Here is a 26528-nt window from a genome sequence, read left to right as displayed (position 1 = left end):
CGGGCGCGGTTGTTCGCGTTTCTCACCCCACATACGACGCACGTTATGTGTTTGCTGAGATGCCCGATATATGCACGCTCGCGTTCTTTGCTTTTGGTCTAGGTGTGCTGTGTGTCGTTCATACCATGCTGAAGTTGTCCCCTGCGTATGCATTGTGGACCGGTCGTGGTCCGAGTTTGAGATTCGGACACATACAAAATCCCCTCTTAGTCGATGCTTGACGCATGAAATGCCTGAGAAGGATATTGGAAAAATATGGGTTCGAATTGAGAAGGATATTGGAAAAATATGAGTTCGAATTGAGTAGAACAATAAAGTTGGATCTTTGGAGCAATTAAGTCACTTTGAAGCGTAATATCATTTTCTTTAAGAATTTATTTGCCCCACAAAGTTGTTAATGGTCACTGACAAATATTCTCCAAGATATAATAAAGTTTCAAAATGAGAATACTAGTAATTTTAGTATTTTTCTACATGCTCTCTAAAAAACAATTGAGAAGATGGTTGTAATTTTGGAAAAAAGACTCCAAAAGAAAAAAAAATGATATATAAATTAGGCTTAAAAACCTAGACAACTCTTCGTGAAAATTGCAAAGTAAAAGAATGTACTCTTTCGAAAAAAAGTTGCCCAGATGAATAAAGGCGTCCATTCGAAGAAGTTGAAAATGAACAAATGTAACCTTCGAGAAATGTTGCAAACTGAACAAGTATCATTTTTCAAAGGTTGTCTTGAAAAACACGAACAAAAATGTATTCTTTCGAAAAGTTGCTTGGATGAACAAAGGCGTCCATTCATAAAAAGTTGAAAATGAACAAGTATCATTTTCAAAAGTTGTCTTGAAAAGGCACAAACAAAAAATTCAGAATATTAATAAAATAAAATAAAATTTATTATTTTAATAAATAAAATTTTGAAGTTTTTCATAATTTCCGAAAATTCTCAATAAACAAAACAACATTTGAATTAATTAAAGTTAATAAGATAACTGTATGAAAAATATATAACAAGGGATTAATGCTAATTAAAGCACGGGCTCATCAAGTGCTAAGTGCACCTAATAATTGCGCCATTATTCGCGCATGCGGATATGGTGGGGTCTAGTCCATACCTAATTTTTTCTTTATGTACACTAAAGAAAACTCACACTTATTAATTAGTCCTTTCCTCCCACTTTTCTTATGTAAGACAACAAAACATACATTCAGCCTTGTTTTACAGAGGCGCGACCCGAGCGGTCAGCCGATCCCAATCGCGTTGGCTTGCGGGTCTCATGACCCAGTGCCGCCTTTTTGTTTTATTGTTATTTTAATAAAAAAAAATCCGAATTTTGTTTAAAATAAAAATTGCAAAAATGATTTACATTTTCCAAAAAAATAAGGAAAAGCCTAAAAGATGGTTTTTATTCTCCACAAATGCGTGGAAAATCTTTGAAAATCCAAAAACCCAAGATTAAGTATCAGTCAGGCATTAGTTGATTAACTGTAATCAAGTCTCCAATCCTAGTTTTTTTAATTGCGCATGAGAAAAATGTTTATTCCAATATTTTACTTAGGTTTCTAATCAACTCACGCAAAATCAATTAGTGGCCATTCTTATTTGAAATTGACTTGTAAGTTAAAAACTCGAATTATATGTCGTGAATTGATGGGGTTGGGAGAGCTTCCCAAGTAGTATAAACATGTGGAACTTCATGATTGCACAAAAAGAAATTACCCGCAGTCCCTCTGACATCAGACTTGCGGAACTTGAACGTCGCTACAAGGAAGAACATATTGCACAACATAGCTTTGATGATTCAGACTATGACTACAATACCCGAGACGGAAGATAGGCCCGTAGCAAGGTTACTGTAACACCAGTCACTATAGCAATGTACTGTAGCATAGGTTAGGAAAATCATTGTTCACAGTCACTGTTCATATCACCTAAAATAATTCTCGATCGGATTTTCCGGAGCCTCTAATTTGTCTCAAGACCCATGAGTTTGGTTTTTGTTTTTTGTGACCTCTTAATGATTATAAAAGGCAAAGAAGATGTAATGTGTTGGGTGGAGTCCCATGAAGTAAAGTGAGTGTTTGTGAAAATCATCTCCATGTCTTTCTAAACACTTCCTCTTCTCCAGCCTGGTAGAATCCTCTAAGAAATGCAGTTCGGCTAGTTATAAATATTACTATCCTGGCATCCGTGAGTGTCTCTATACTCTAGGTAGTCTATTGCTAAAAGGTTGTCCCTGAAGGGTTTGAATAAGAGGTTCGCCCATTATGAGAAGGCATACCTATAGCAACTTACCTGGTCTTCCCTAGTTCTAATCATAGGTCCCCTCAATGGTATCAGAGCCATTAGCCTCTGCCACGCCCGCGCGTAAGGGCGCCAAAAGGTTGTGACAACTTGGCGATTCCACTGGGATTTTTTTTTTGGGGGGAAAATTAGGCCTTTTTGTCTTGTTTAAATGTTTCCCTAACTTGAGTATTTTTTGTGCATGTTAGTAGCTTAGGGATCAATTTTAATTTCATTAAAATAAAATGTTTTGTGATTATATACTATTGTGCATGCATTAATGTTTTAGTATTACATGTGGCACACACAATTTGGCCGCCATAATATATTTTTGGATGGTGTTAAGAAAGATACCACCTTGAACATGAGACTGCGATGTAAAGAAAAAGCCAGAATTCAGGCATGCGACGTAGAGAAAAAGCCAGAATCCAAGCATGCCTGAGGCTAATGGATTGGATCTATCTGCTTTTTCATCATAGATCAAAACCTTGCATACCTCAGCTTTCATCATTGGAAATTGAACTAAAATAGCGGACAAACTGACCTGTTTGAGCAGCGACGCCGACCGTGGAATATCGGAGCTTGAGAGATCGATGCGATCTCAAGAGTCCGAGTCAGGACTCCAGCATTTGCATCATTCATGCTTGCTGTTGCTTCTCCGCCTAGCACTGTCGTCGCTCGTTCGCTTGCTAAGATCACTGTCCGTTCACCTGTCCGAACTCACAAATGACGACGGCAACAACCGACGATGACCGAAGAGGGACGGGATTTTGAGTTGCAAGCAACGGAGGAGGAGAAGGGGGATTGAAAAGGAAGAAGAAAAGGAGACCGTTGGATGAACAAAACAATCAGCAAAGATATTACAAGGCGGCAATATCCTTTTGAAATCAAGTCGGGTGACGTCTTGGTTCCATATTTTAGTGCCTGGCATGAATTTCAAAGCATTTCGAGTCTACATCGTGGCTGATAAAAGGCATTCTTTGTCCTTTTCATATGCCGATGAATCACATCCTCGAACCTCGTACATCACATCATGACATATATATATATATATATATATATATATATATGTGTGTGTGTGTGTGTGTGTGTGTGTGTGTGTGGTAATTGAAGGTATAACGGAAGCATTTTTTATTTTATTTTTTCAGTTTTACTTTAATTCTCAACTCACTTTTAGAATTTTATCATATCTCTTTACAGAGCGTGGGGAGTCAAAATCCACGCCCAAAACTAATCATCCTCACCCCAACCTCTCTGAGAATGTGGAGATTCGAACTCCCATTTCCCTTCCCATATAGAAAGGGTAGCCATTAGGGTTTTCCCCAATGATTAAATATCGGTAGTAGATAAAAAAGCCTTTTTTCCATTTGTTTGAGTTGGACATTTTGGGATGAAATATATGCTTTTAGGATATATATCACGTATATTCTATATATATGTGTGTGTAAGAATATTCAGACATGGATAAATAATTTTGACATGAATTAGAATAGGAACAATTAAGAATATCCATAAATGGATCTTAAGTAGAAAATGCATATTGAGTGTCTTTCTTTCTCCCACCAGCAAAAGATAATAATCATGAACCAATTAAAATCCAAAACCTAAAAATAATTACCAAAATAGTCATAAACATGTTACAATTATTCCAGTTTAGTGATAATTTTTTTTGGCTAATTCAGTCCTAAGCTTTTGCAATTGTGTCAATTTAATCCATATGGCAAAAAAACCTAAAAAATAATTACCAAAAAAGTCCTAAACCTATTGCAATTGTGCCAACTCAGTCCCTCAACTTTTTTTTTTTTTGGCCAATTTAGTCTTAAACCTTTTACAATTGTGTCAATTCAATCCATCCAGCCAAAATTGGCCAGCCATCGTTGACGTGGATGCCGGCCGGGGACAGTTGGTCTGGCGAACAATTTTTTAATATTTTTTTTCGAATTTTTTAATATTTTTTGAATTTTTTCTTTTTCCCCCTTCTTCTTCCTCCGGTCGACTCGCCGGCCGCAGGGCAAGGGCCGGCGAGGTCGCCTTGCCGGGGCCGGCAAGGCCGCCGTCGCCGGGCGAGGCTCACCTTCGCCATGGTTGGGCAAGGCTCGCCCACGCCGGCCACCGGCGAAGGTGAGCTCGCCTGACGGTGAGGCCGCCATCGCCAGATCCGGCGAGGCTCGACCTCGCCATGGCCGGGCGAGGCCGAGCCTCACCTTGGCGGGGTGACCGCGGCCTCGCAGCCACCGGGTGAGGCTCGCCCTCATCGGCCACCGGCGAAGGCAAGCCTCGCCTTGGCCGGGCAACGGCGGCCTCGCCGGATCCGGGCGAGGCTCGACTCGCCATGGCCGGGCGAGGCTCGCCAAAGCCACGGCGACCTCGCCGGCCGAGGAAGAAGAAGGGAAAATAAAGAAAAAAATTCAAATATATATATATATATATATATATTAAAAATTGTTCGCCGCGCTGTCCCCGCCCGGCCCACATCACGCCCCGGCCAATTTTGGCCGGATGGATTGAATTGACACAATTGTAAAATGTTTAGGACTAAATTGACAAAAAAAAAGTTTAGGACTGAATTGATATAATTGCAATAGGTTTAGGACTTTTTTGGTTATTCTCCTCTCGGCCAAATTTGGCCTACCAGCGCTAACTTTGTGTAGCAAATGGATACTTATGTCAAGATTTTGACGAGAACATCTCGAAATTCTATTAACGAGATGTTGCATAGTTTCCTCACGAAAGAGAATGCCCTGACTCGCTGAAACTTCAATTAAAATTCCCAAGCAGTGTCATCAAGTTGTACCTGAAGCCTAGAGAGACATGGCTCTTTTGTTTTCAAGAATGGATGAGTAGAATGAGCTCCGGCCTTCAAACCTTTATATACTGTCATATTTTGATATTTATTGCAACTTGATGAATTGAGAAGCACGCCATACTATTTTTGGGGGGCTTGGGTTCATGTAAGGCACATCATTAAAACTATAAATTTTACAGCCAATTGCAAGATTTTTACGTTTTATTAGTTGCTGAAGTGCGTTTTAATTTGATACCAAGTTGGTGAAATGTATTCTTACAGAAATTACTTATCGTTAAATGCTAGTATGTATTGTTTGGAACAATTTGGCTTTTCTTTTAAGTGCGCTCATTGAACAAGTGAAAAGAGAAAAAGAGTGAAACGGACAAAGACAATAATGATGAATTGTGCCTTAGTTGAGAATTTACTTCTTCATATCTTGCATTAGGCACTTAATGATTGTTGTCATCTTCATTTCTTACTTTGCAGGATGACATTAGTTGAGCAAAGATAGTATGTTTGTTATTGAGATGGAAATGTTGATTGTTTGCTTTTGCTTTATTTCTTCCCCTTGTGGTCTTTGTTCGAAAGTTTGTTTTTCTTTGGACAATGCTGAATTAATTTGTACTTAAATTTGTTGACGGACTGGACTAAGTTTGGCATTCTTATGGGTGTGGCAAGTTCCTTGTTCTGCATTCATTTTAGAATGTAAGGTCTTTGAAGGTGTGTGATGTGTAGACCCATAAAGGGTTATGAAAAACATGTTTAACTTAACCTTTGCACAAAAAAAGAAGAAAAAAACACTTCAAAATTTGACCCGATCGCTCAGGTTATATGCCATTTGGGTCTCAGGTCGATTATGTAGTGTTTAAGTTCGGGTCGGATATCAATTGAACTGTTGACACTCCTACCTTGGACTATCCAATATTAAACAAACCCTCTCTTAAGAATATCTGACATGGGGCGGATATTTGCACACAAAGTTATCAAGGGTTAAGAAGAATGGCAGCTTGCACACTTTATGGAAAGTGATTTTTAGGCAACTTGTCATGTGCGACGGGCACCTAAGGGTACATTTGGTAACCATTTTTTTCTCGGGAATAATTTTTGATAAAAATGATTTTTCCCTGACGAGTTTCTAAACATTTGAATACATTTGATAAATGTGTAAAATTTATATTCTCGAGATAGAAATGTGTTTGATAAATCTCAAATTTTTTTGTGAATTAGAATTTTTTAAATTTTTTAGTACTTTTATTATATTTTTCTTTTTCTCTTTTCTTTTTTCTTTTCCTTTTCCATCTCTTTTCTTCCTCTCCAGCTGACCATCAGCAAGACTGGCAAAGCTCGACCTCGCCCAACCGGCGCGAAGCCGGCCTCACCTTGGCCTGGCTAGGCTGAGTCTCACGGCAAGGCTTGGCGAGGCCAAGCCTCACCGGTGGCTGGGCGAGGTTGAGCCTCGCCAGCCTTGCCCAGCCTAGTGAGGCTTCAACAAGCTCGACGGACCTCGCCCACCGATCGCCGGCCACGACAGCTCCAACGAGATCATCGGACCTCGCCTAGCCTAGTCATCGACCATCGCCGTGGCCGGCGATTGGCAATGAGGAAGAAGAAGAGAAAAAGGAAAAAAAAATTGGTTTAATTCTGGAATTATTCTCAAAAACAATAAACAACTTTTTTTTTTTCTATTTCTTGATTCTGTTCCAAACTTATTCCCAATGATTTTTTGTTCTCTAGAATAAAAAATTTACCAAATAGATTTTTATTCTTTTTTATTTTATTTTAGGGAATGAAAGAATATAATTACACACCGTTTAGAATATTACCAAATAGGCCCGAGGAGGCACCAAGTCCGCCACGAACAAATGGCTTCGATGCAGTCAACTTCTTGATTGTCACATGATGTGATAATTACACTTGATGCAGATAACGGATTTTTTAGTTTTCAAAACCCAAGAAATTGTGGTATGAAAGGGCGATATAGGGATGCTCACCCTTCTACATGTATAATTGAACAAGTAGACCTATAAATTTGATTTTCTCTAGTCAATTGACCTCTAGGTTATTATTTGATTTCCCCATAACGTCTCATTTAGATCATTATAGCTCACCTCAACCTATGAAAGGGAAGACCCTAAGCCATAGACCATGGGACGGATTTTTTTAGAAACTGCAATTTGTTTATCATTTTCATCTTTCACTCTTGAAACTGAAAAGTCAGATTGCGCAAGGGTGAGGCACACTACACAACCCACCATCAATTAAATCTTTGTGAAAGACTAATGACACAAGGCAACGGTTCATAGTTAGAAGATCGAAGTGATCACGAGCAACCATCACTTAGGCGCGTTTGGTAACATTTCTATTTAAAAATTGTTCCAGAGAACAGAAATAGAAAAAAGTGTTTATGTTCCGGGAACAATTTTTGAATAAAAACGCGTTTGGTAAACTTGTTCCGGGAATAAAAATGAAAAGAAACACGTTTGGTAAATTTGTGTTCTTTTTTTGTTTCTTTTAATTTTTTAATATTTTTTAATATTTTTCTTTTTTTCTTCTTTTTGGCCGGTCGCCGGCTCGGCCATGGCCTATGACCGGCCGACGAGGGCCGGCGGCTCGCCCAGCCACGGCGAGGCTGGCCGGCCGGCGAGGCCGAGCCTCACCGTGGTTGGGCGAGGCTTGGCCTCGCCGTGGTTGGGTGAGCTCGGGCTCGCCCGATCCGGCGAGCCCGAGCTCGCCTGCCTTGCCCCATGCCCGCGAGGCTTGGCCTCGCCTTGGCCGGGCGAGCTCGGGCTCGCCTGATCCGGTGAGCCCGAGCTCGCGCCCACCGGCGAGGCTTGGCCTCGCCGAGCCACCGCCAGCCGGGCGAGCCTCGCCGATGGTTGGGTGAGCTCGGCTCGCCGGATCTGGGCGAGCCCGAGCTCGCCTGCCCAAGGCAAGGCCGAGCCTCGCTAGGGCCGGCGACGCCGGCCTCGCCGGGGGCCGGACGCCGGCGAGGTCGCCCTCGACGGCCGGTCGCCAGCCATGGCGAGGCCGGCGACCAGCCAAAGAAAAAAGAAAAAGAAAAGAAGAAAAAAAGAGAAGAAAAAGAGAGGAGAGAGAAAATTTGTTCTTAAAAATTGTTCCAGAAACAAGAAACACATTTTTCTTGTTTTTTGTTTCTGTTCCAAATGTGTTCCCGGGAACAAAAATAGATTTGAAACAAAAACGCAAACAAACGCGTTGTTCTTTTTTTTTGTTCCCCGGAACAAAAACAGAAATTTTGTGCATAAACAGAAACAAAGAACATTAACAAACAGGCCCTTAGTAGATCTTTTGAGGAGGAAAATGTCCAAATTGAATTGATGTTTAGGTATCCCATCTTGTTGTAATACTACTCGAAAAAAAATTTTCTTGTAAAATTCACTGGAAGTGGTGACTTCAAATCATTCTACTTGTACTTCAAGGAAAAAAATGATCATAAGTTTTTCCTCATATTCGTATTGTATAACTTTTTTTTTCCTGCCGATCAAAAGAAAAAATGCCCTTCATCTACATATTTAAGTTAAAAATGGGTTTTATCTCACTTTTTGATTTCCTTTTTAGCCCTTAGTTACGTAGTACTTTAATATTTTAATGTAATCAAACTTGAAAGAGAACAATGAAAAACAGGCCAAAGAAAGAGATAACAGACAAAAGAAAAGGCCTATTATATTTCATTGTTTCGTAGTGCCCTTTGAATAAATGTTTGTTTTAATCATTGAAAGAATAAGAAGATATGATTTGATGTCTGCCTTCTGAAAAAGAATTATAACAATTAGAAAATGACTTTCGATATTTTATTTCTCCATGCAATTGAAATGATAGTGACTATCCATTATGACTTGCATAGGGAATCAAGATGACCGTATAGGCATCTAATGTGGGCATGATAACTATATTTTATTTTTTAAGGCCAAGCTACTGTCTATTCCACTTAGGGTGTGTTTGTTTCACGGAAAACGTAACGTTTTTGGAAAATGTTTTCTGGGAAACAATTTTCCTAGAAAATGGTTAGTTTTCTTTTGTTTGGTGATACGTAACTGAAAGTATTTTCTGGTGTTTGGATCGCATTTGAAAAATGATCTAACAATTGATAATAGTGTGCCTCTTACTTCCAAATTAATTTGTTGAGTCCATGTTACTTTATAAACGGATTTTTCTCGATCAGTTTAGTAAATCTAGAATTTGAACCTACAAAATGAAAAGGAAACTTGAATTCATACACGTATTTTTTTTCCTTAAAATGGACATGATTTTCGGTTACAAGAGCAAGTCAAAAACGATATCATTAATAACTTCAATGCATTTGGCTCTCTTTAAATGGATGCGCCTCGTCATGCGTAATATTAATTAATTTGACAAAAATTAATGAAAGATAAATTCATTATAAATGTACTAGTTTAGAGGTTCTTTGTGATAAAAATTTAATTTATAATAAATTTATAATAATTATATTGATTTGAGATCTTTTATATAACATTATATTAATTTATATTTTTTCGTGATATTAAGTAGGAAGTAAAGGAAGCGAAAATAAAGAAAAAGAGAGAAAGGAGGAAAACGTCACCATCTGTCCATATAATGGGCACTAGCAAGCTAAAATCTCTTTCTTTCCTTTTCTTATTATAGATTTGAATGTTTCAAAAGGTTGTGCTTCTCTTTAAATAAGAGGCAAGAAATTTGGGAAAATAAATAAAAGAAATACATCTAAAAAGAAAAAAAAAAATCTTAGAAGAAACAAATCCTTTAGGCTTTTCCAGCAAAATCGATCCCCCAAATTTGAACCCCGGCTCGCGCACAACCATCCAAAAATCAAATCCATTTTCCGCTCAAAATTACCAAAAAATAAAACCCAAATAAAAAATTAAAAAAATGGGCTGTACACACACCGAACTCCCTCTCTCTCTTTCTCTCTCTAGCCCGACGACACCGATGGCCGACCCGTCCTCCTCGCCGCCCCCTCCTCCGATCCCTAGCCTCCTCCTCCCGCCATACTCGCCGCCTCCTCCGCCTCCCGGCCCGGAGCAGCCGCCATCGCCGCCGCCCGCAAAGAGCCGCGGATCCTCTTCTCGTTCCCAAAGCGGCCGGCCCTCCGGGTCACCTCCGAGTACGACAGCGACAGCTCCGTCTTCCTCCAAAAGGTCTCGTGCAAGCTCCTCGACGGCCTCGCCAAGCTCAAGCTCTCCTTCCGCAACGACCGGAAGGGCGAGGTCGCGGAGCCCCGGCTGGCCTTCGTCTCCAAGCACCTCTCCCTCCACTGCGGCGTCGAAAAAGCGAAAGAACCTGGAATCGTGTTGAGCGTTGTTGAAGAAGAGCCAGACCTTCAATGATGAAGAAGAAGATCTGGACCTCCAATGGCGAAGGAGATGCGTGTCGTCGAAGAAGAGCCGAAGAAGAAAGATGAGGGAAAGAGCGAAGGGTGAGAGCGGCGTACCTCAGAAAAATTTGGAAAGGAAAAGTGACAGGATAGAGAAAAATTGAAAAGGGAAAGTGTTTTCATCTCCTCACGCAGAGGAATTCGTTTTCCTAAAATAACACGCGATATTTGTATTGACCAAAAGTCATTTCCGTTGACCAAATCTGTTTTAGAGATTCAAACGGCTGAAAATCCGGAAAACACTTTCCGGTAAAACACTTTCAGTGAAACAAACACACCCTTAGTTTGATTTCGCTTTACAATTTCAATATGAAAAAGTTAAAATAATCTTGTGTTGGATTAAAATAAATTATAAGTATTTTTTTTGTAAAAATAAAAGAAAAATTTTAAAACGACATTGGCCCAAACCGGTACCGGCCTGTGCTTAGCATGTGGGCTGGAAAGGCCTGGCCCCGCCCAACTTGACACGCAAGGCTCATGGGCTATGCCTGCCACGACGCGAGAAAACGTTGAGCTTCAAGGAAACAATGTTTGTCTTGTCAAAAAAAAAAAAAAAAAGGAAACAATGTTTGTCATTGGCAAATCTACCAGCTCTCAAACAAAGTTTTTACTTGGAGAACATGGCAACTGCTACAACTTCTGAAATTGGACATGAGTTAGACTCTCGACCGCATCTAGTCGCGTTTTGAATTGTTTTCCTTTAATTCAGAAAGCTTAAAAGAAGATTAGGAACAATCTTGTAGAGTCGTACACAATGCGATGGAAATGAAATTACTAGGTACAAAATATGAAATACTATGTTCAAATTCTTGAGCTGCTCTCGGCCCTATTTTCTTGTCAAGGAAGTGACAACTTGATCTTGTTGAGCTTAACCACGACAGTTTCCATGTCCATTCTTTCCTCGGGCAAGTCCTTTGAACATTCTAGTCCTAACTCTAGTATCAATAAGACTATGCACTTGAATTTCGAAAGCATCGGATCTTCATGTTTCATGCAAAGGATTTTGCTGTCCACAATGTCAAGCACTCTTTTTGGAATTGCTGCACCTACCCATTGCCTCAAGCTGATATCCACATTGAACATTTCACTGGTTGGCTTCTTCCCAGTAATCACTTCCAACAACAATATGCCAAAGCTGTATACATCTCCTTTTGTTGAGACTTTTCCTTCCAAACCATACTCTGCAAGCATCGTAGCTAGTGACATAAGAAAATCGGCAATTGATCTATTTCTTCTTGGGACATAAGTAATTAGATCAAGAGGCATACGAGTGCTAATATATCTCTATTACATTATACCGTTATATTGGCAATCAAAGGCTTGAATTAGCTAATGTTCGACAAATGTACCTGGAGCAATGTAACCAATCGTGCCGAGAGTTCGGGTCTGTGTTTCAAGCTTGTTCCCAGCCAAAATCTTGGCAATTCCAAAGTCGCAAACTTGTGCGACCAGGTCCTCGTTTAGAAGAATATTGCTAGGCTTTAGATCGCAGTGCACAATGGGTTCTGGTTGGCCATGGTGGAGATACTCGATTGCCATTGCGATGTCGACCATTATCTTCACTCGCTGATGGAGATCCAAGTTGTAGTTGTTGGAGTACAGCCATTTCTCCAAGCTCCCACAAGGCACGTACTGCAACACCAGAGCTCTTAGATTGGCATTCGTGCAGGTGCTGATCACCTTGACGAGATTGCGGTGCCGAATCATACGGAAAGCATCGCATTCTACGTCAAAACTTTTCAGAGCGCCTTCGATATGGAGATTCAATACTTTGATCGCGATGTCTGTCCCATTGGCCAGAGTCCCCTTATATACAGAGCTAAAGCTTCCTGCTCCGAGCAAATTGCTTTCGCTAAAGTTGCTAGTAGCCACAAAGCTCCCGATATGATATCATCGGGTGGTCAATTCTAGGCAAGTTCTCCATCGAAATTGAAGCTTTTTTATTGGTGTTCCCACGCTTTCTAAGCAAGCAAATGACGAGGACTAAAAGTATAGCTGATACAATTGGCACAATAATGTATAGTATATGGAACCGCTTGTCCCTTGATGATTTCATTCCATTTGCTTTGCAACGTGGGACTTGAAAAATCGCATTTCCACAAAGTGCTTCATTCCCAATGAAAGAGAGAGCCGAGAAATTTCCAAAGGATCCACCATTAGGAATCTCTCCCGATAGCTTATTAAAGGACAAGTTCAAAATTTGTAGAAATGCAAGTCCTTCCAAGGACTCAGGTATCGTGCCTGATAACTCATTGTAGGAGAGATCGAGGAAATCCAACCCTTTGAGATGGCCGATCGATTGAGGTATCGATCCTTGAAAAGAGTTCCTCGACAAGTTGAGCAAAGCAAGGCTCTCAAACTCCTGGATGGAACTTGGTATGGCACTAGTAAGTCGGTTCCAAGAAAGATCGATGCTCTTTATAGCTCTCATCTTCCCTATTTCAAGTGGTAGTCCTCCATTGAAAGAATTGTGTGATAGATTGAGGAAGATAAGTTCTTGAAGGCCCCACAGACTTAATGGTATAACCGATGTCATGTTATTCGAGCTTATGAGAAACATTTGAAGGCTGCTAAGGTTTTCAATGCAATTCGGGATTGATCCCGATATCCTATTTTGCTCGAGCACCAACTCTCCTAAACCTGTCAAGTTGCATATCTCATTGGGGATCGGTCCTTTGAGATGGTTGTTATCAAGATACAGCCTTTGTAGCCTTTCTAGTCCTCTGATTGATGATGGGATGTCGCCGTCGAGAGCATTATTGCTCAACACTAGCAAAGTCAATCTCTTCAAGAAACCCATTTCCTCGGGAATACGACCTCTTATTTGACAATCCGGAGCACTTAGAATTTGTAGGGAACTGGAGAAGTTTTTGATAGATTCTGGTATGGAGCCACGAAGTGGGTTGCCTTCCAAACACAAGAATCGCAGTGACGGACAATTAGATAAAGCAGAGAGAAAACTGAGCTCCGAACCGTAAGTCTCTCCTGTTAGCTGATTTGACCCAAGATAAACGAATTTGAGGTTCTTCAAGTTGCCCAAATCTGTAGGTATGGGTCCGCTGAGTTGATTGTCGTCGACATCGAAGGTGATTAGGTTCGACAAATTCGAGAAATACAGGGGGATGTTGCCGCCAAAGCCATTGCATCCTAGATATAGTTCTTCCAAATTTGGAAGGCTTAGATCTTTACCTGAGGGAAGGCTTCCAAAGAGGGAATTGTCATTTAAACCAAGCTTTTGGAGCGAAGACATATTAAAAACCTCTTGAGGCACTTCGCGGATTAGCAAATTTTCCCCAAGGTCCAGTGTTTGCAGATTGACCAAACTGCCAATCTCACTCGGAATCTCCTTTTCAATGCGGTTAGCTGCTATTTCTAGCTCGTGCAAGCTCGACATGTTACCGATGGTTCGAGGAATCGTGCCAGTCAAGTTGTTAACAGAAATATAGAGCTTTTGCAGCTTTTGCAAGCTACCTATATCTCTGGGAATGCTTCCCTGAAAACGATTGTATGACAACCACAATATGATAAGCTCTTTGCATTGGGTTAGCGTCTCTGGTAGCAGGCCGCCGAATTGATTTTGACGTAGTGAAAGCATCTGAATGTTAGGCCAGCGGTAGCAAAGATCGGATGGAAGACTTCCAGAGAGATAATTATCCGTCAAATTGACCCACATGAGTGATCTATTGAAAAGTGCTGAAGGAATCGAACCTGTGAGAGTAGCATTGGCCAGTATAATGACTCGCAATGTGGATATGTTGCCCAAGAAGCTTGGAATTTGACCCCGTAAGTCGTTCGAGCTAAGATTCAGTTGTTGCAACTTAGGGAAGGCGCCAAATTCTCTTGGTATACCACCAGTTAGTTTGTTCGTCGCAAGTGACATGACTTCGAGGTTTTGGCACTGGGTTAAGATAGGAGGAATGTTCCCTTCGAACTAGTTTGATTCGAGTATAAGTTCTTTCAAGCGGTGTAAATGACTAATTTCTATAAGAATCATGCCATAAAAACCGTTGTTGCGGAGATCAAGAGAAGCCAGGAGAGAAAGATTGCCAAGGTAAGGAGAGAGCCTTCCCTGGAGACCCATGTGTGAGAGGTCTAAAGCCGTGACTCCGCCATCGGGGTTGCTGCAAACGACACCAATCCAGTCACAGAAATTTGCTTCCACGGTCCAATTGCCACCTTTGATGGTGTTCGTCGGGTCGACTTCCATCGTTGATTTGAAGTGGAGGAGAGCCTCTTGATCAGTGAAGTTGCTAGAACAGATGACGGGCTGAAACATCAATAGGGAAGCCAACAGAACATCAATAAATGCTAAAAAGATGAACTTCTCCATAATGAGCAAAGTCTCTTTTGATTGCATCAATAGATGGTTCACTAATTTCGACATATTCTTAGTATTTAATACCAAAACTTACCAAATGGTTGTCTCGATCAGGGGGAAAAAATAATGTAAAGAAAGACTAACTATCAAACGATCTCCCTCAATCACGTCCATGGCTTGTTCTTTACATTTTCACCTTCACACCTACTTTCAGCTTTGTAAGCGTGCAAATGGACCTTTGGACCAATGCTCCAAGGCATGAATGTGAAAAGGCTTTGTGATAATTGCCATGACTTTCCCACAAAGGCAATATCAAGTGTCTCGTGGGGAGTTGACTAATTGAAAGTTCCTACTACTGAATAGATAATGTTATCAGTAGTCTATCAAATTTTATCCAATGTTCATGTCATATTTGAACTTTCAATCGATTCAATTAAACCACTTATGGTAATGTGAAATATATTCCCGCAACTTTCGGTCGGTCTGATTAGATCTATAATATATTTAATATGTTTATTTGTCATCCTTTCATTTATTAGTTTAAATGAAATACGCCATGGATAACAATTTTGTGAAGCTGATGTTTGATGGAGAAAATTACGAGGACTTTTGCATGTCATGATGACTTTAAATTGTAAAATTATAATATGTTCCTTCGCCCTCGCCCAGATCTAGCGAAACACCAATAGGGGAGACAACAGAACATCAACAAATGCTAAAAAAATGAACTTCTCCATAATGAGTAGAGTCTCTTTTGATTGCATCAATAGACAGTTCATTAATTTTGACATGTTCTTAGTGTTCAACACCAAAACCTACCAAATGGTTGTCTCAATCAGAAAAAAGAAAAAGAAAACAATGTAAAGAAAGACTAACTATCAAATGATGTCCCTCGATCATGTCTATGGCCCGTTCTTCACATTCACACGTTCACACTTACTTTCACACTTACTTTTGGACCTTTTGAACTTTCAATCAATTCAATTAAATCACTTTTGATTAATGTGAAATATCTTCCCGCAACTTTGAATTGGTCTTATTGGATCCGTAATATATTTAATATGGTTTTTGTCATCCTTTCATTTATTAATTTAAATGAAATATGTCATGGATAACAATTTTCTTAAGCTGATGTTTGATGGAGAAAATTACGCGGACCTTATGCATGTCATGATGACTTTAAATTGTAAAATTACAATACCCGTTCCTCCTTCGTCCTCACCCAAATCTGGCGAAACATCAATTGGGAAGCCAAGAGAACATTAACAAATGCTAAAAAGAGGAACTTCTCCATAATGAGTAGAGTCTCTTTTGATTGCATCAATAGACGGTTCGCTAATTTCGACATGTTCTTAGTGTTCAACACCAAAACCTACCAAATGGTTGTCTCAATCAGAAAAAAAGAAAAAGAAAACAATGTAAAGAAAGACTAACTATCAAATGATGGGGGTGTTTGGTTCAACTTTGGGGAAATACCTTGCATTTCCCAAGTATCTTTAGAAAAATGGGCATTTTGTGAATGCTAAAGTGTTTGAACCCTTTTTATTTTTGTGCATTTCACAAAGGAGCTTTGAGCTGAAAAGAAAAAGGAAAAAAAGAAAAGGAGAAAGGAGAAGGAGATGTTGAATCCGAGGAGGGGAACGTTCGGGAGGCAGCCGGAGCTGGTGGGGAGGCGGCCGGTGGCTGTGGTGGGGAGGCGACCTGGCCGTGGTGGTGGGGAGGCGGTGGGTCGCGCGACCCACGCACCGCCGTTGCGTGGGTTGCGGCCTCAGCGGCGCCGCGGGTCGCGCGACCCACGCACCGCCGTCTTGTGGGTCGCGCGCCTCGTGGCGACGCCGCTCGGCCGCAAAACGCATCGCCGTCCGCGTGGTCGCGCGGCCTCGGCGTTGACGCCCGAGGCCGCGCGACCCACGCGACGGCGGGCGTGGCGACCAGATCGCGGTGCTCGGCCCGTCGCGTGGGTCGCGCGACCCAGCGACGCCGCCCGAGGCCGCGACCCACGCGACGGTGGTGCGTGGCGACGGCGGTGCTTGGCGACGGCGGCGCTTGGCGACGGCGGTGCATGGCGACCAGATCCGGCCGGCCGAGCACCGCTCGCCCGTCGCGTGGGTCGCGCGACCCAGGCGACGTCGCCCGAGGCCGCGACCCACGCGACGGCGGTGCTTGGCGACGGCGATGCGTGGGCGACCAGCTCCGCCGACCGAGCTCCGCCGGCCGAGCTTCACTCTTGAAGAAATAAGTTCAACGAGAAAGACGATGAACAAAGGGTTTTTGAGGGTATAATAGGAAAATGTAATTATCAAGAAGGGCAATATTGGAAGAAAAAGTTCATTAATCCCTCTTCAAGATTCCGAAAATGCTGAAAGCCCAAAGTGTGGGGACTCGCTTTGGCTTTCAGCATTCTCGCTAGCATTCCAAATGCTAGCATTCCCCAAGTATGGCTCCAAATGCCGAACCAAACAGCTGAAATTTTCCCAAGGGGCTTTCAGGGCTGAAAGCCCCTTGGGAATGCTGAACCAAACAGCCCTGATGTCCCTCGATCATGTCTATAGCCCATTCTTCACGTTCACACGTTCACACTTACTTTCACACTTGCTTTTGGACTTTCTGAACTTTCGATCAATTCAATTAAATCACTTTTGATTAATGTGAAATATCTTCCCGCAACTTTGAATTGGTCTTACTAGATCCATAGTATATTTAATATGTTTTTTGTCATCCTTTCATTTATTAATTTAAATGAAATATGTCATGGATAACAATTTTATTAAGCTGATGTTTGATGGAGAAAATTACGCGGACTTCGTGCGTGTCATGGTGACTTTAAATTGTAAAATTATAATACTCGTTCCTTCGCCCTCGCCCAAATCTGGCGAAACATCAATAAGGAAGCCAACAGAACATCAACAAATGCTAAACAGATGGACTCCTCCATAATTATTAGAGTCTCCTTTGATTGCATCAATAGACGGTTTGCTAATTTCGACATATTTTTAATGTTCAATACCAAAACCTACCAAATGGTTGTCTCAATCAGAAAAAAAGAAAAAGAAAACAATGTAAAGAAAGACTAACTATCAAATGATGTCCCCCAATCATGTCTATGGTCCGTTCTTCACGTTTATACTTTCACACTTACTTTCAACTCTGTGTGGGTACAAATAGACCTTTGGAATAATGTTCCAAGGCACACCATGGTCACACTTACTTTCAATTCTGTGAGGGTACAAATAGACTTTGGTCCAATGCTACAAGGCACAAATGTGAAAAGGTTTTATGATAACTGTCATGACCTTCCCGCAAGGTCAATATCAAGTGTCTCGTGCGAAGTTGACTAATTAAAATTTCCTATTGCTGGAAGAGATAATGTTACTAGTAGTATGTCATATTTGAACTTTCAATCGATTCAATTAAATCACTTTGATTAATGTGAAATATCTTCCTAAATTTTCAGCTAGTCTAATTAGATCCATAATATATCTTCTTCTTTTTTCAACCTTTGATTTATTAACTTAAATGAAATATTTCTTGGATTACAATTTTATGAAGCTGATGTTTGATGGAGAAAATTATGCAGACTTTGTGCGTGTCATGGTGACTTTAAATTATAAAATTACAATACTGGTCCCTTCGTCCTCGCCCAGATCTAGCGAAACATCAATAAGGAAGCCAATAAAACATCAACAAATGCTAAAAAGATGAACTTCCCCATAACAAACAGAGCCTCTTTTAATTGCATCAATAGACGGTTCACTAATTTCGAGCTGTTCTTAGTGTTGTATACCAAAACCTCCCAAATGGTTGTCTCAATCAAAAAAAAGAAAAAACATTGTAAAGAAAGACTAACTATCAAATGATGTCCCTCAATCACGTCTATGGCCCATTCTTTACATCTACAAGTTCACACTTACTTTCAACTCTATGTGGGTATAAATAGACCTTCGGAACAATGCTTCAAGGCACAACATGTTCACACTTACTTCCAATTTTGTGAGAGTACAAATAGACCTTTGGACCAATGCTCCAAGGCACAAATGTGAAAAGGTTTTATGATAATTGTCGTGACATTCCTGCAGGGACGATATCAAGTGTCTCGTGCGAAGCTGACTAATTAAAATTTCCTATCAAGTGTCTCGTGCGAAGCTGACTAATTAAAATTTCCTATTGCTAGAAGAGATAATGTAACTAGTAGTCTGTCATATTTGGACTTTCAAGATTCAATTAAATCACTTTTGATTAATGTGAAATATCTTCCTACAACTTTCAGCTGGTCTAATCAGCTCCAAAATATATCTATTTTTTTTTGTCAACCTTTCATTTATTAACTTAAATGAAATATTTCGTGGATTACTATTTTATGAAGCTGATGTTTGATGGAGAAAATTACGTGAACTTTGTGCGTGTCATGTTGACTTTAAATTATAAAATTATAAAACCCGTTCCTTCTCTCTCGTCCAGATCAGGTTAAACATCAATAGGGAAGCCAACAAAACATCAATAAATGCTAAAAAGATGAACTTCTCCATAATGAACAGAGTCTCTTTTGATTGCATCAATAGACGGTTCGCTAATTTCGACCTGTTCTTAGTGTTCAATACCAAAACATACCAAATGGTTGTCTCAATCAAAAAAAGAAAGAAAGAAAGAAAGAAAGAAAGAAAACACTGTAAAGAATAACTATCAAATGATGTCCCTCAATGACGCCTATGGCGTGTTCTTTACGTCTACGTGTTCACACTTACTTTCAACTCAGTGTGGGTATAAATAGACCTTTGGAACAATGCTCCAAGGCACAACACGTTCACACTTACTTCCAATTCTGTTAGGGTACAAATAGACCTTTAGACCAATGCTCCAAGGCGCAAATGTGAAAAGGTTTTATGATAATTGTCGTGACCTTCCTGCAGGGACAATATCAAGTGTCTCGTGTGAAGTTGACCAATTAAAATTTCCTACTGCTGGAAGAGATAATGTTAAATGAAATATTTCGTGAATTACAATTTTACGAAGCTGATGTTTGATGGAGAAAATTAGGCAGACTCTATGCATGTCATGGTGACTTTAAATTATAAACTTATAATACATGTTCCTTTGCCCTTGCCCAGACCTGGCGAAACATCAATAGGGAAGCCAACAAAACACAAACACATGCTAAAAAGATGAACTTCTTCATAATGAACAGAGTCTCTTTTAATTGCATCAATAGACGGTTCGCTAATTTCGACCTGCTCTTAGTGTTCAATACCAAAACCTACCAAATGGCTGTCTCAATCAAAAATAAAATAAAATAAAATAAACACGGTAAAGAAAGACTAACTATCAAATGATGTCCCTCAATCACGTCTATGGCCCGTTCTTTACATCTACAAGTTCACACTTACTTTCAACTCTGTGTGGGTGTAAATAGACCTTTGGAACAATGCTTCAGGGCACAACACATTCACACTTACTTCCAATTCTGTGAGGGTACAAATAGACTTTTGGACCAATGCTCCAAGGCACAAATGTGAAAAGGTTTTATGAAAACTATCAGACCTTCCCGTAGGGACAATATGAAGTGTCTCGTGCGAAGTTGACTAATTAAAATTTCCTATTGCTGGAAGAGATAATGTTACTAGTAGTTTGTTATATTTGAACTTTCAAGATTTAATTAAATCATTTTTGATTAATGTGAAATATCTTCCTACAACTTTCAGCTGGTTTAATCAGATCCATAATATATCTAATATTTTTTGTCAACCTTTCGTTTATTAACTTAAATGAAATATTTCATGGATTACAATTTTATGAAGCTGATGTTTGATGGAGAAAATTACGCGGACCTTGTGTGTGTCATGGCGACGTTAAATTGTAAAATTATAATACCCGTTTCTTCGCCCTAGCCTAGATCTAGCAAAACATCACTAGATAAGCCAACAAAATATAAACGAATGCTAAAAAGATGAACTTCTCCATAATGAATAGAGTTTCTTTTGATTGCATCAATAGACGGTTTGCTAATTTTGACATGTTCTTAGTGTTCAATACCAAAACTGCCAAATGGTTGTCTCAATTAGAAAAAGAAAAAGAAAAGGAAAAAGAAAACAATGTAAAGGAAGACTAACTATCAAATGATATCCCTCAATCACGCCTAATTCAGTAAATGGTTCGTTCTTTACGTTTGCATGTTCACACTTATTGTCAACTCTGTGAGGGCACAAAAGGACATCTGGACCAATGCTCTAAGGCACGAATGTGAAAAGGTTTTGTGATAACTATCGTGACCTTCTCAAAGGGGCAATATCAAGTGTCTCATGGGAGTTGACTAATTGAAAGTTCTTACTATTGAAAGAGATAATGTTACTAGTAGTTTGTCAAATTTTATCCATGCTTCATGTTGTATTTGAACTTTCAATCGATTCAGTTAAATCACTTTTGATTAATGTGAAATATCTTCCCTCAACTTTTAGTTGGTCTAATTAGATCCGTAATATATTTAATATGTTTTTTTGTCATCCTTTCATCTATTAATTTAAATGAAATATGTCATGGATAACAATTTTATGAAGCTGATGCTTGATGGAGAAAATTCCATGGACTTCGTGCATGTCATGGTGACTTTAAATTGTAAAATTACCTATTCCTTTGCCCTTGCCCAAATCTGGCGAAACATCAATAGGGAAGCAAATAGAACATCAACAAATGCTAAAATGATGAATTTCTCCATAATGAACAGAGTCTCTTTTGATTACATCAATAGATGGTTCACTAATTTCGATCTGTTCTTAATTTTCAATACCGAAACCTACCAAATGGCTATCTCAATTAGAAAAAAAAAGGAAAAAGAAAACAATGTAAAGAAAGACTAACTATAAAATGATATCCCTCAATCACGTCTAATTCAGTAAATGGCCCATTCTTTATGTTTACACTTTCACACTTACTTCCAACTTTGCAAGGAGACAAATGGACCTTGGGACCAATACTCCAAGGCACGAATGTGAAAAGGTTTTATGATAACTGTCGTGACCTTCCTGTAGGGGCAATATCAAGTGTCTCGTGGGAAGCTGACTTATTGCAAGTTCCTATTGCTGCAAGAGACAATGTTACTAGTAGTCTGTCAAATTTTATCAATGCTTCTTGTCATATTTGAACTTTCAATTGATTCAATTAAATCACTTTTGATTAATGTGAAATATCTTTTGGCAACTTTTAGTTGGTCCGATTAGATCAGTAATATATTTAAAATCTTTTTTTTTTGGTCATCCTTTCATTTATTAATTTAAATGAAATATGCCATGGATAACAATTTTATGAAGCTAATGTTTGATAGAGAAAATGGCGCGGACTTTGTGCGTGTCATGGTGACTTTAAGTTGTAAAATTATAATACTCATTCCTTTGCCCTCGCCCAGATTTGGCGAGGGCTAGCCTTGTTGTCGCGACACCGGGAGAGCTCGCCCTGCCGTCACGACACCGGGCGAGCTCGCCCTTGCCGTCACGACACCGGGCGAGCTCGCCCTGCCGTCACGACACCGGGCTAGGTCTCGCCTAGCCATGGCGAGGCTTGCCCTTGCCAAATTTGGTGAGGGCCAGCCTCGCCGCAACGCTAAGGGCTCACCCTTGCCGTCATGATGCTAGGCAAGGTCTCATCTAGCCATGGAGAGGCTTGCCCTCACCCAAATTTGGTGAGGGCCAACCTTGCTGTCGCGACAAGGAGGGTGAACTCGCCGCAATGGCGAGGCCTCGCTGCCATAGCCTCCGGCTGGTCACTAGACTAGCCAGAAGAAGAAAGAGGAAAAAAGAGAAAAAAAAAAGGAAAAAATAAAAAAATTCGAAAAAAATAAAATATTGTTAAAAAAGTCACATCAACATCAATTGGACGGTCGACGTCTACATCAACGTTGATTGGTTAAATTTGATTAAACGGATTGAATTGGCACAACCGTAAAAGGTTATAACTGAATTGGCAGAAAAAAAGTTTTAGGACTAAACTGGAAAAATTGCAATAGGTTTTGGATTGTTTTGATAATTTTTCCTTCTTATTTACATGCATGATTTCTTATGTTAGTTCATTTTTGAAGGGTTGAGAAAAATATAGATTCTTCCAGAGTTATTCCATTTTGTGTTACTCTTATTCAGGTGCTTGCGGATTAGTAATGGCTTATCTCAAATGAAGAGATAATTGAATGGTATGAAATCGCAGAACTGTGTCAATTACATTATGCAAATCATATGAATTACTTACATGCCCATAAAAAGTACAAAAGCTGAATGAATTCCTACACTTTAATTGACTCTTTATGTTATATTATGCAAGCAACATTAATATGAATAGATACAAGTAGGGGTGAGCATCAAGCTCGGTCCATCTATGGGATCAGACCGAACCAGCCTAGACTGATTAGTTTAAGGCCGGTTCTTAGCAGAATCAGTTCAATTCCACGAACCTAGGACAAGCTTAGTTCCGGCTTCCAAGGCCAAAACCACCAGTTCTACCCAAAACCCAATTCCTCCGGTTCGGTTCCTTGGTTAAATCGATTTCAAAGTTCTTCTAAAAAATAAATAATTGTACACCCAACAAGAATCAAATCATGGTCTTCATCATGAATAAACAACAACATAATCACTTCACCAATGTTTTTTTTTTTTTTAAGTGAAAAGATGCTACTTTTTTATTCTATAATAAGAATATGATTTTTCTCTTGGATGGAATAAAATTTGGATCCTGGAACTAGCAAGAAAAATTAATGCCTATGGCTCTGTATCATCTATAGTAAAAACTCACAAAAAACAAAATTTTCCATCGCCTGCCTCCATCTTGGAATATATCTAGTCAAAATACAACAATGAAACCAAAATAAGCATCCATCTTCAACAACTGATTTAAGTTGGACTGAAATTACATTAAACAGCGGTTACCCTCAGAAGGCCAGAGGTTTGGTCCAAAATGAGGCTTCTGCGCACGAGGATCATCCTCTGGTACTTCCACTCCTATGTGGTATCCCTCCTTATAATCTCCTACAAAACGTCAATAAATTCATTACTACTCGAACAATCTTCAGAAGATGATAAGCAGATAGGTAATAACAAGTTTCAGCCAAATCTTTGTCTTAGAGCTTAGCACTTCAACAAACTAGCACCTACTTCTATGTCAGTTGTCTCCAAGAACACAACCAAAATAGGAATAATAACTTATTCGTCTTCCTTTTCTAGGACTTGCTACTCAACCACCACCTGCTTCCAAGAAGCTATCAAAATCCCCAGCTATTCATCTATGTCCATTTTAAGCAGCAAAATCTTCAGACACAAACCGCTTATCTGATTTGCAGGGTTGAGGACCTGATCGAACAGAGGACTGTAGCCTCGGTGCTTCTCGTTCCTCAGCAGCTTCATCTTCTCGCTCAAAGGCAAACCGAAGAACCGCCTGCTCTGGACGAAGACCTCCTCCATCAAGTCCTGGCTGACTCCATGATTGGCCACGTAGAAAAAGCCGGAATCCAAGCACACCTGAGGCCAATGGATCGGATTCATCCGTTAGCGTCGTCACGAATCAAAAACCTTAGCTTCCTCGGTTCTGGTATTGGTAATCGAATCAGAACATCGGAAAGACTCGAGAGAATCGAGGACCTGTTTGAGCAGAGACACCGACTGCCGGATGGAGCTGTACCAAGAGTTTTGTAGGAGAACATTTCATACTTGAAGACCTGGGACATCATCTGTTGCCAACAGGGTAATAAACCCAAAGTCGGAATGTTCCCCGGCTCCATATATTCCTTTAGAAGGATCAGAGATTAGACCTAAACAAAGAAAGGAATGTCAACCGGATGAGAAGAAAAAAAATGTTGGGTTTATTTTGTAGTTCATTGTGGTAAAATCTACCTTCATAGTGCAACAAGCGCAAGATCAGAATAGGCTCACCGAGTATTTCTGGCTTGTCAAAAAAATCAGCCTCCAGATCAAGTGCTAGAGCAATGATCCTTGCAACTACTTTCGCCACATTTCTGATGAGAATATTCACAAATCAAAAAATTACCAAATTAACTAGATTCACTTTTTTATATCAACAGGTTGCACTTGATCTTGCCACATAGATCTAGGCATTACTCTTGAGATATAACCAGATCCAAAAGTCAACTGATTGGGAGATCCGATGCAATGAAAATTGTGACCACAATTTTAGCCGTAGTACTATAAGTAGACACTTGAGTTGAGGCTCTTGGTCAGTGTGATTAGTAGTAAATCTTGACAGCTGAAAATATTTTATTCAAATTGCAGCAGAGTAGCTTTTGAACAATTTCCTGGAAATTGTTCAATGAGCAGTTACAAATAACTTGAAGAGATTTACACTTTGGCCAACATAGAATAAGAGCCCAAGAGAGCATAAGCAGTTTCGCAGTCAGGGGCAGTTTAACCCCCTCGGGCATTAAAAGAACTTGGCAGAATTTGATGCGAGTGGAAGGGGAAGATGGTCACCATTAGGGTACTGGAAAAGGCCCAAATTTCCCGTCAGAGAAACAGAACATCTCCATATTATCTTTAACTCAGATGGAATAATCTTTCGCATCTTGCAACTCACAACAGAATTTAATGTCCGTAGCTCTTTATCATCTATAGCAAAAACTCACAACGCCTGACTATGAAATTTCTCCATCGTCTGCCTCCATCTTGGCAATATCTCTAGTGAAAACACAACATCGAAACCAAAATAAGTACATATCACCAGCAACGGTTTGAAGTTGCACAGGTATCATATTAAGCAACTGGTTACCCTCAGAAGGCCAGAGGTTTGGTCCAAAATGAGGCTTCTGTGCATCAGGATCATCCTCTGGTACTTCCGCTCCTGTGTAGTATCCCTCCTTATAATCTCCTATAAAATGTCCACGGAATCATTACTACTCGACTGATCTTCAGAAAATGATAACCATAGAAATAATAACAAGTTTCATCTAAATCCCTGTTGGATTGCTCATGGTTTTGTGTTAGCACTTCAAACAAGTCTTTCCTATTTCTGTGTCAGCTCTGGTGAAGTATCCTCGCTCCTCCCAGAATATAATTACAACCAGGAATAACAACTAACTAATTGCATCTTCCTTTTCTAAGAGCTGCTACTCAACCACCAGCCACCAGCTGTTTACAGGAAGCTATCAAAATCATCAGCTGTTCATCTAAATCCACTATAAGCAGCAAAATCTTCAGTAATCTGACAACAAAAAACGGAACAAATGAATACATCTGACACAAACCCTGAACCTGATTCCCAGCATCGAGGACCTCATCCAACAGAGGAGTGCGGCCTCTGTGCTTCTCGTTCCCCAACAGCTTCATCTTCTCGCTCAAGGGCAAGCCGAAGAACCACCTGCTCTGGACGAAGACCTCCTCCATTAAATCCTGGCCGATTCCGTGATTGATCACGTAGAAAAAGCCAGAATCCAAGCACGCCTGAGGCCAACGGATCGAATTCATCCGCCAGCATCGTCACGAATCAAAAACCTTAGCTTCCTCGGTTCCTGTACCGGCAATCGAATCGGAACATCGGAAAGACTCGAGAGAATCGAGGACCTGTTCGAGCAGAGACACCGACTGCCGGATATCAGAACCCGAGAGGTCGATGCGATTGAGAGTCGAGGTCGGAACTCCGGCGACTTTGACGGCGTTCGCGTCATCCATGATCGCCGACGCTGCTCCGCCTCGCAGGTCGTTGGTCGCTTGCTGATATCGCCGTCCGTTCACCCGTCTGATTCCGCCGCGATGATGACGACGACTGACGGTGA

General features: G+C 40.3%; 2 protein-coding genes across 2 annotated transcripts in view; both read right to left on the bottom strand.

Annotated features, from left to right (window-relative positions):
- LOC104431398 (2-oxoglutarate-Fe(II) type oxidoreductase-like) overlaps positions 1-24288 on the bottom strand; it is a 27077-nt gene extending 2789 nt beyond the window's left edge. Inside the window, exons 1-2 of the mRNA XM_039309918.1 lie at positions 24069-24288; positions 23677-23775 (exon numbers count right to left, since the gene is read on the bottom strand). Coding sequence (XP_039165852.1) covers positions 23677-23775; positions 24069-24288 — 319 coding nt within the window. The remainder of the gene's footprint in view (positions 1-23676; positions 23776-24068) is intronic.
- Positions 24167-26528, bottom strand: LOC120292161 (2-oxoglutarate-dependent dioxygenase citB-like). Its single transcript, XM_039310216.1, has 7 exons — positions 26317-26528; positions 26001-26196; positions 25526-25624; positions 25383-25434; positions 24637-24758; positions 24385-24554; positions 24167-24264 (listed from the first exon to the last, which is right to left on the bottom strand). Exons 1-6 carry the CDS (start codon positions 26422-26424, stop codon positions 24448-24450), a joined length of 684 nt encoding a protein of 227 aa, XP_039166150.1. The 5' UTR covers positions 26425-26528; the 3' UTR covers positions 24167-24264; positions 24385-24447.

This window comes from Eucalyptus grandis, chromosome 3 (assembly GCF_016545825.1).
Source record: "Eucalyptus grandis isolate ANBG69807.140 chromosome 3, ASM1654582v1, whole genome shotgun sequence".
NCBI lineage: Eukaryota > Viridiplantae > Streptophyta > Magnoliopsida > Myrtales > Myrtaceae > Eucalyptus > Eucalyptus grandis.
Note: the sequence above shows the minus strand (reverse complement) of the source record. Positions and strands in the feature narration are given on the sequence as shown.

Coding starts and splice junctions, on each gene's coding strand:
- LOC120292161 (XM_039310216.1), bottom strand. CDS start 26,424: ATGGATGACGCGAACGCCGTCAAAGTCGCCGGAGTTCCGACCTCGACT. Junction 26,197..26,316: donor CGGTGTCTCTGCTCGAACAG/GTCCTCGATTCT, acceptor CGTTGGCCTCAG/GCGTGCTTGGATTCTGGCTT. Junction 24,759..25,382: donor AAATTTCATAGTCAGGCGTT/GTGAGTTTTTGC, acceptor TATTCTCATCAG/AAATGTGGCGAAAGTAGTTG.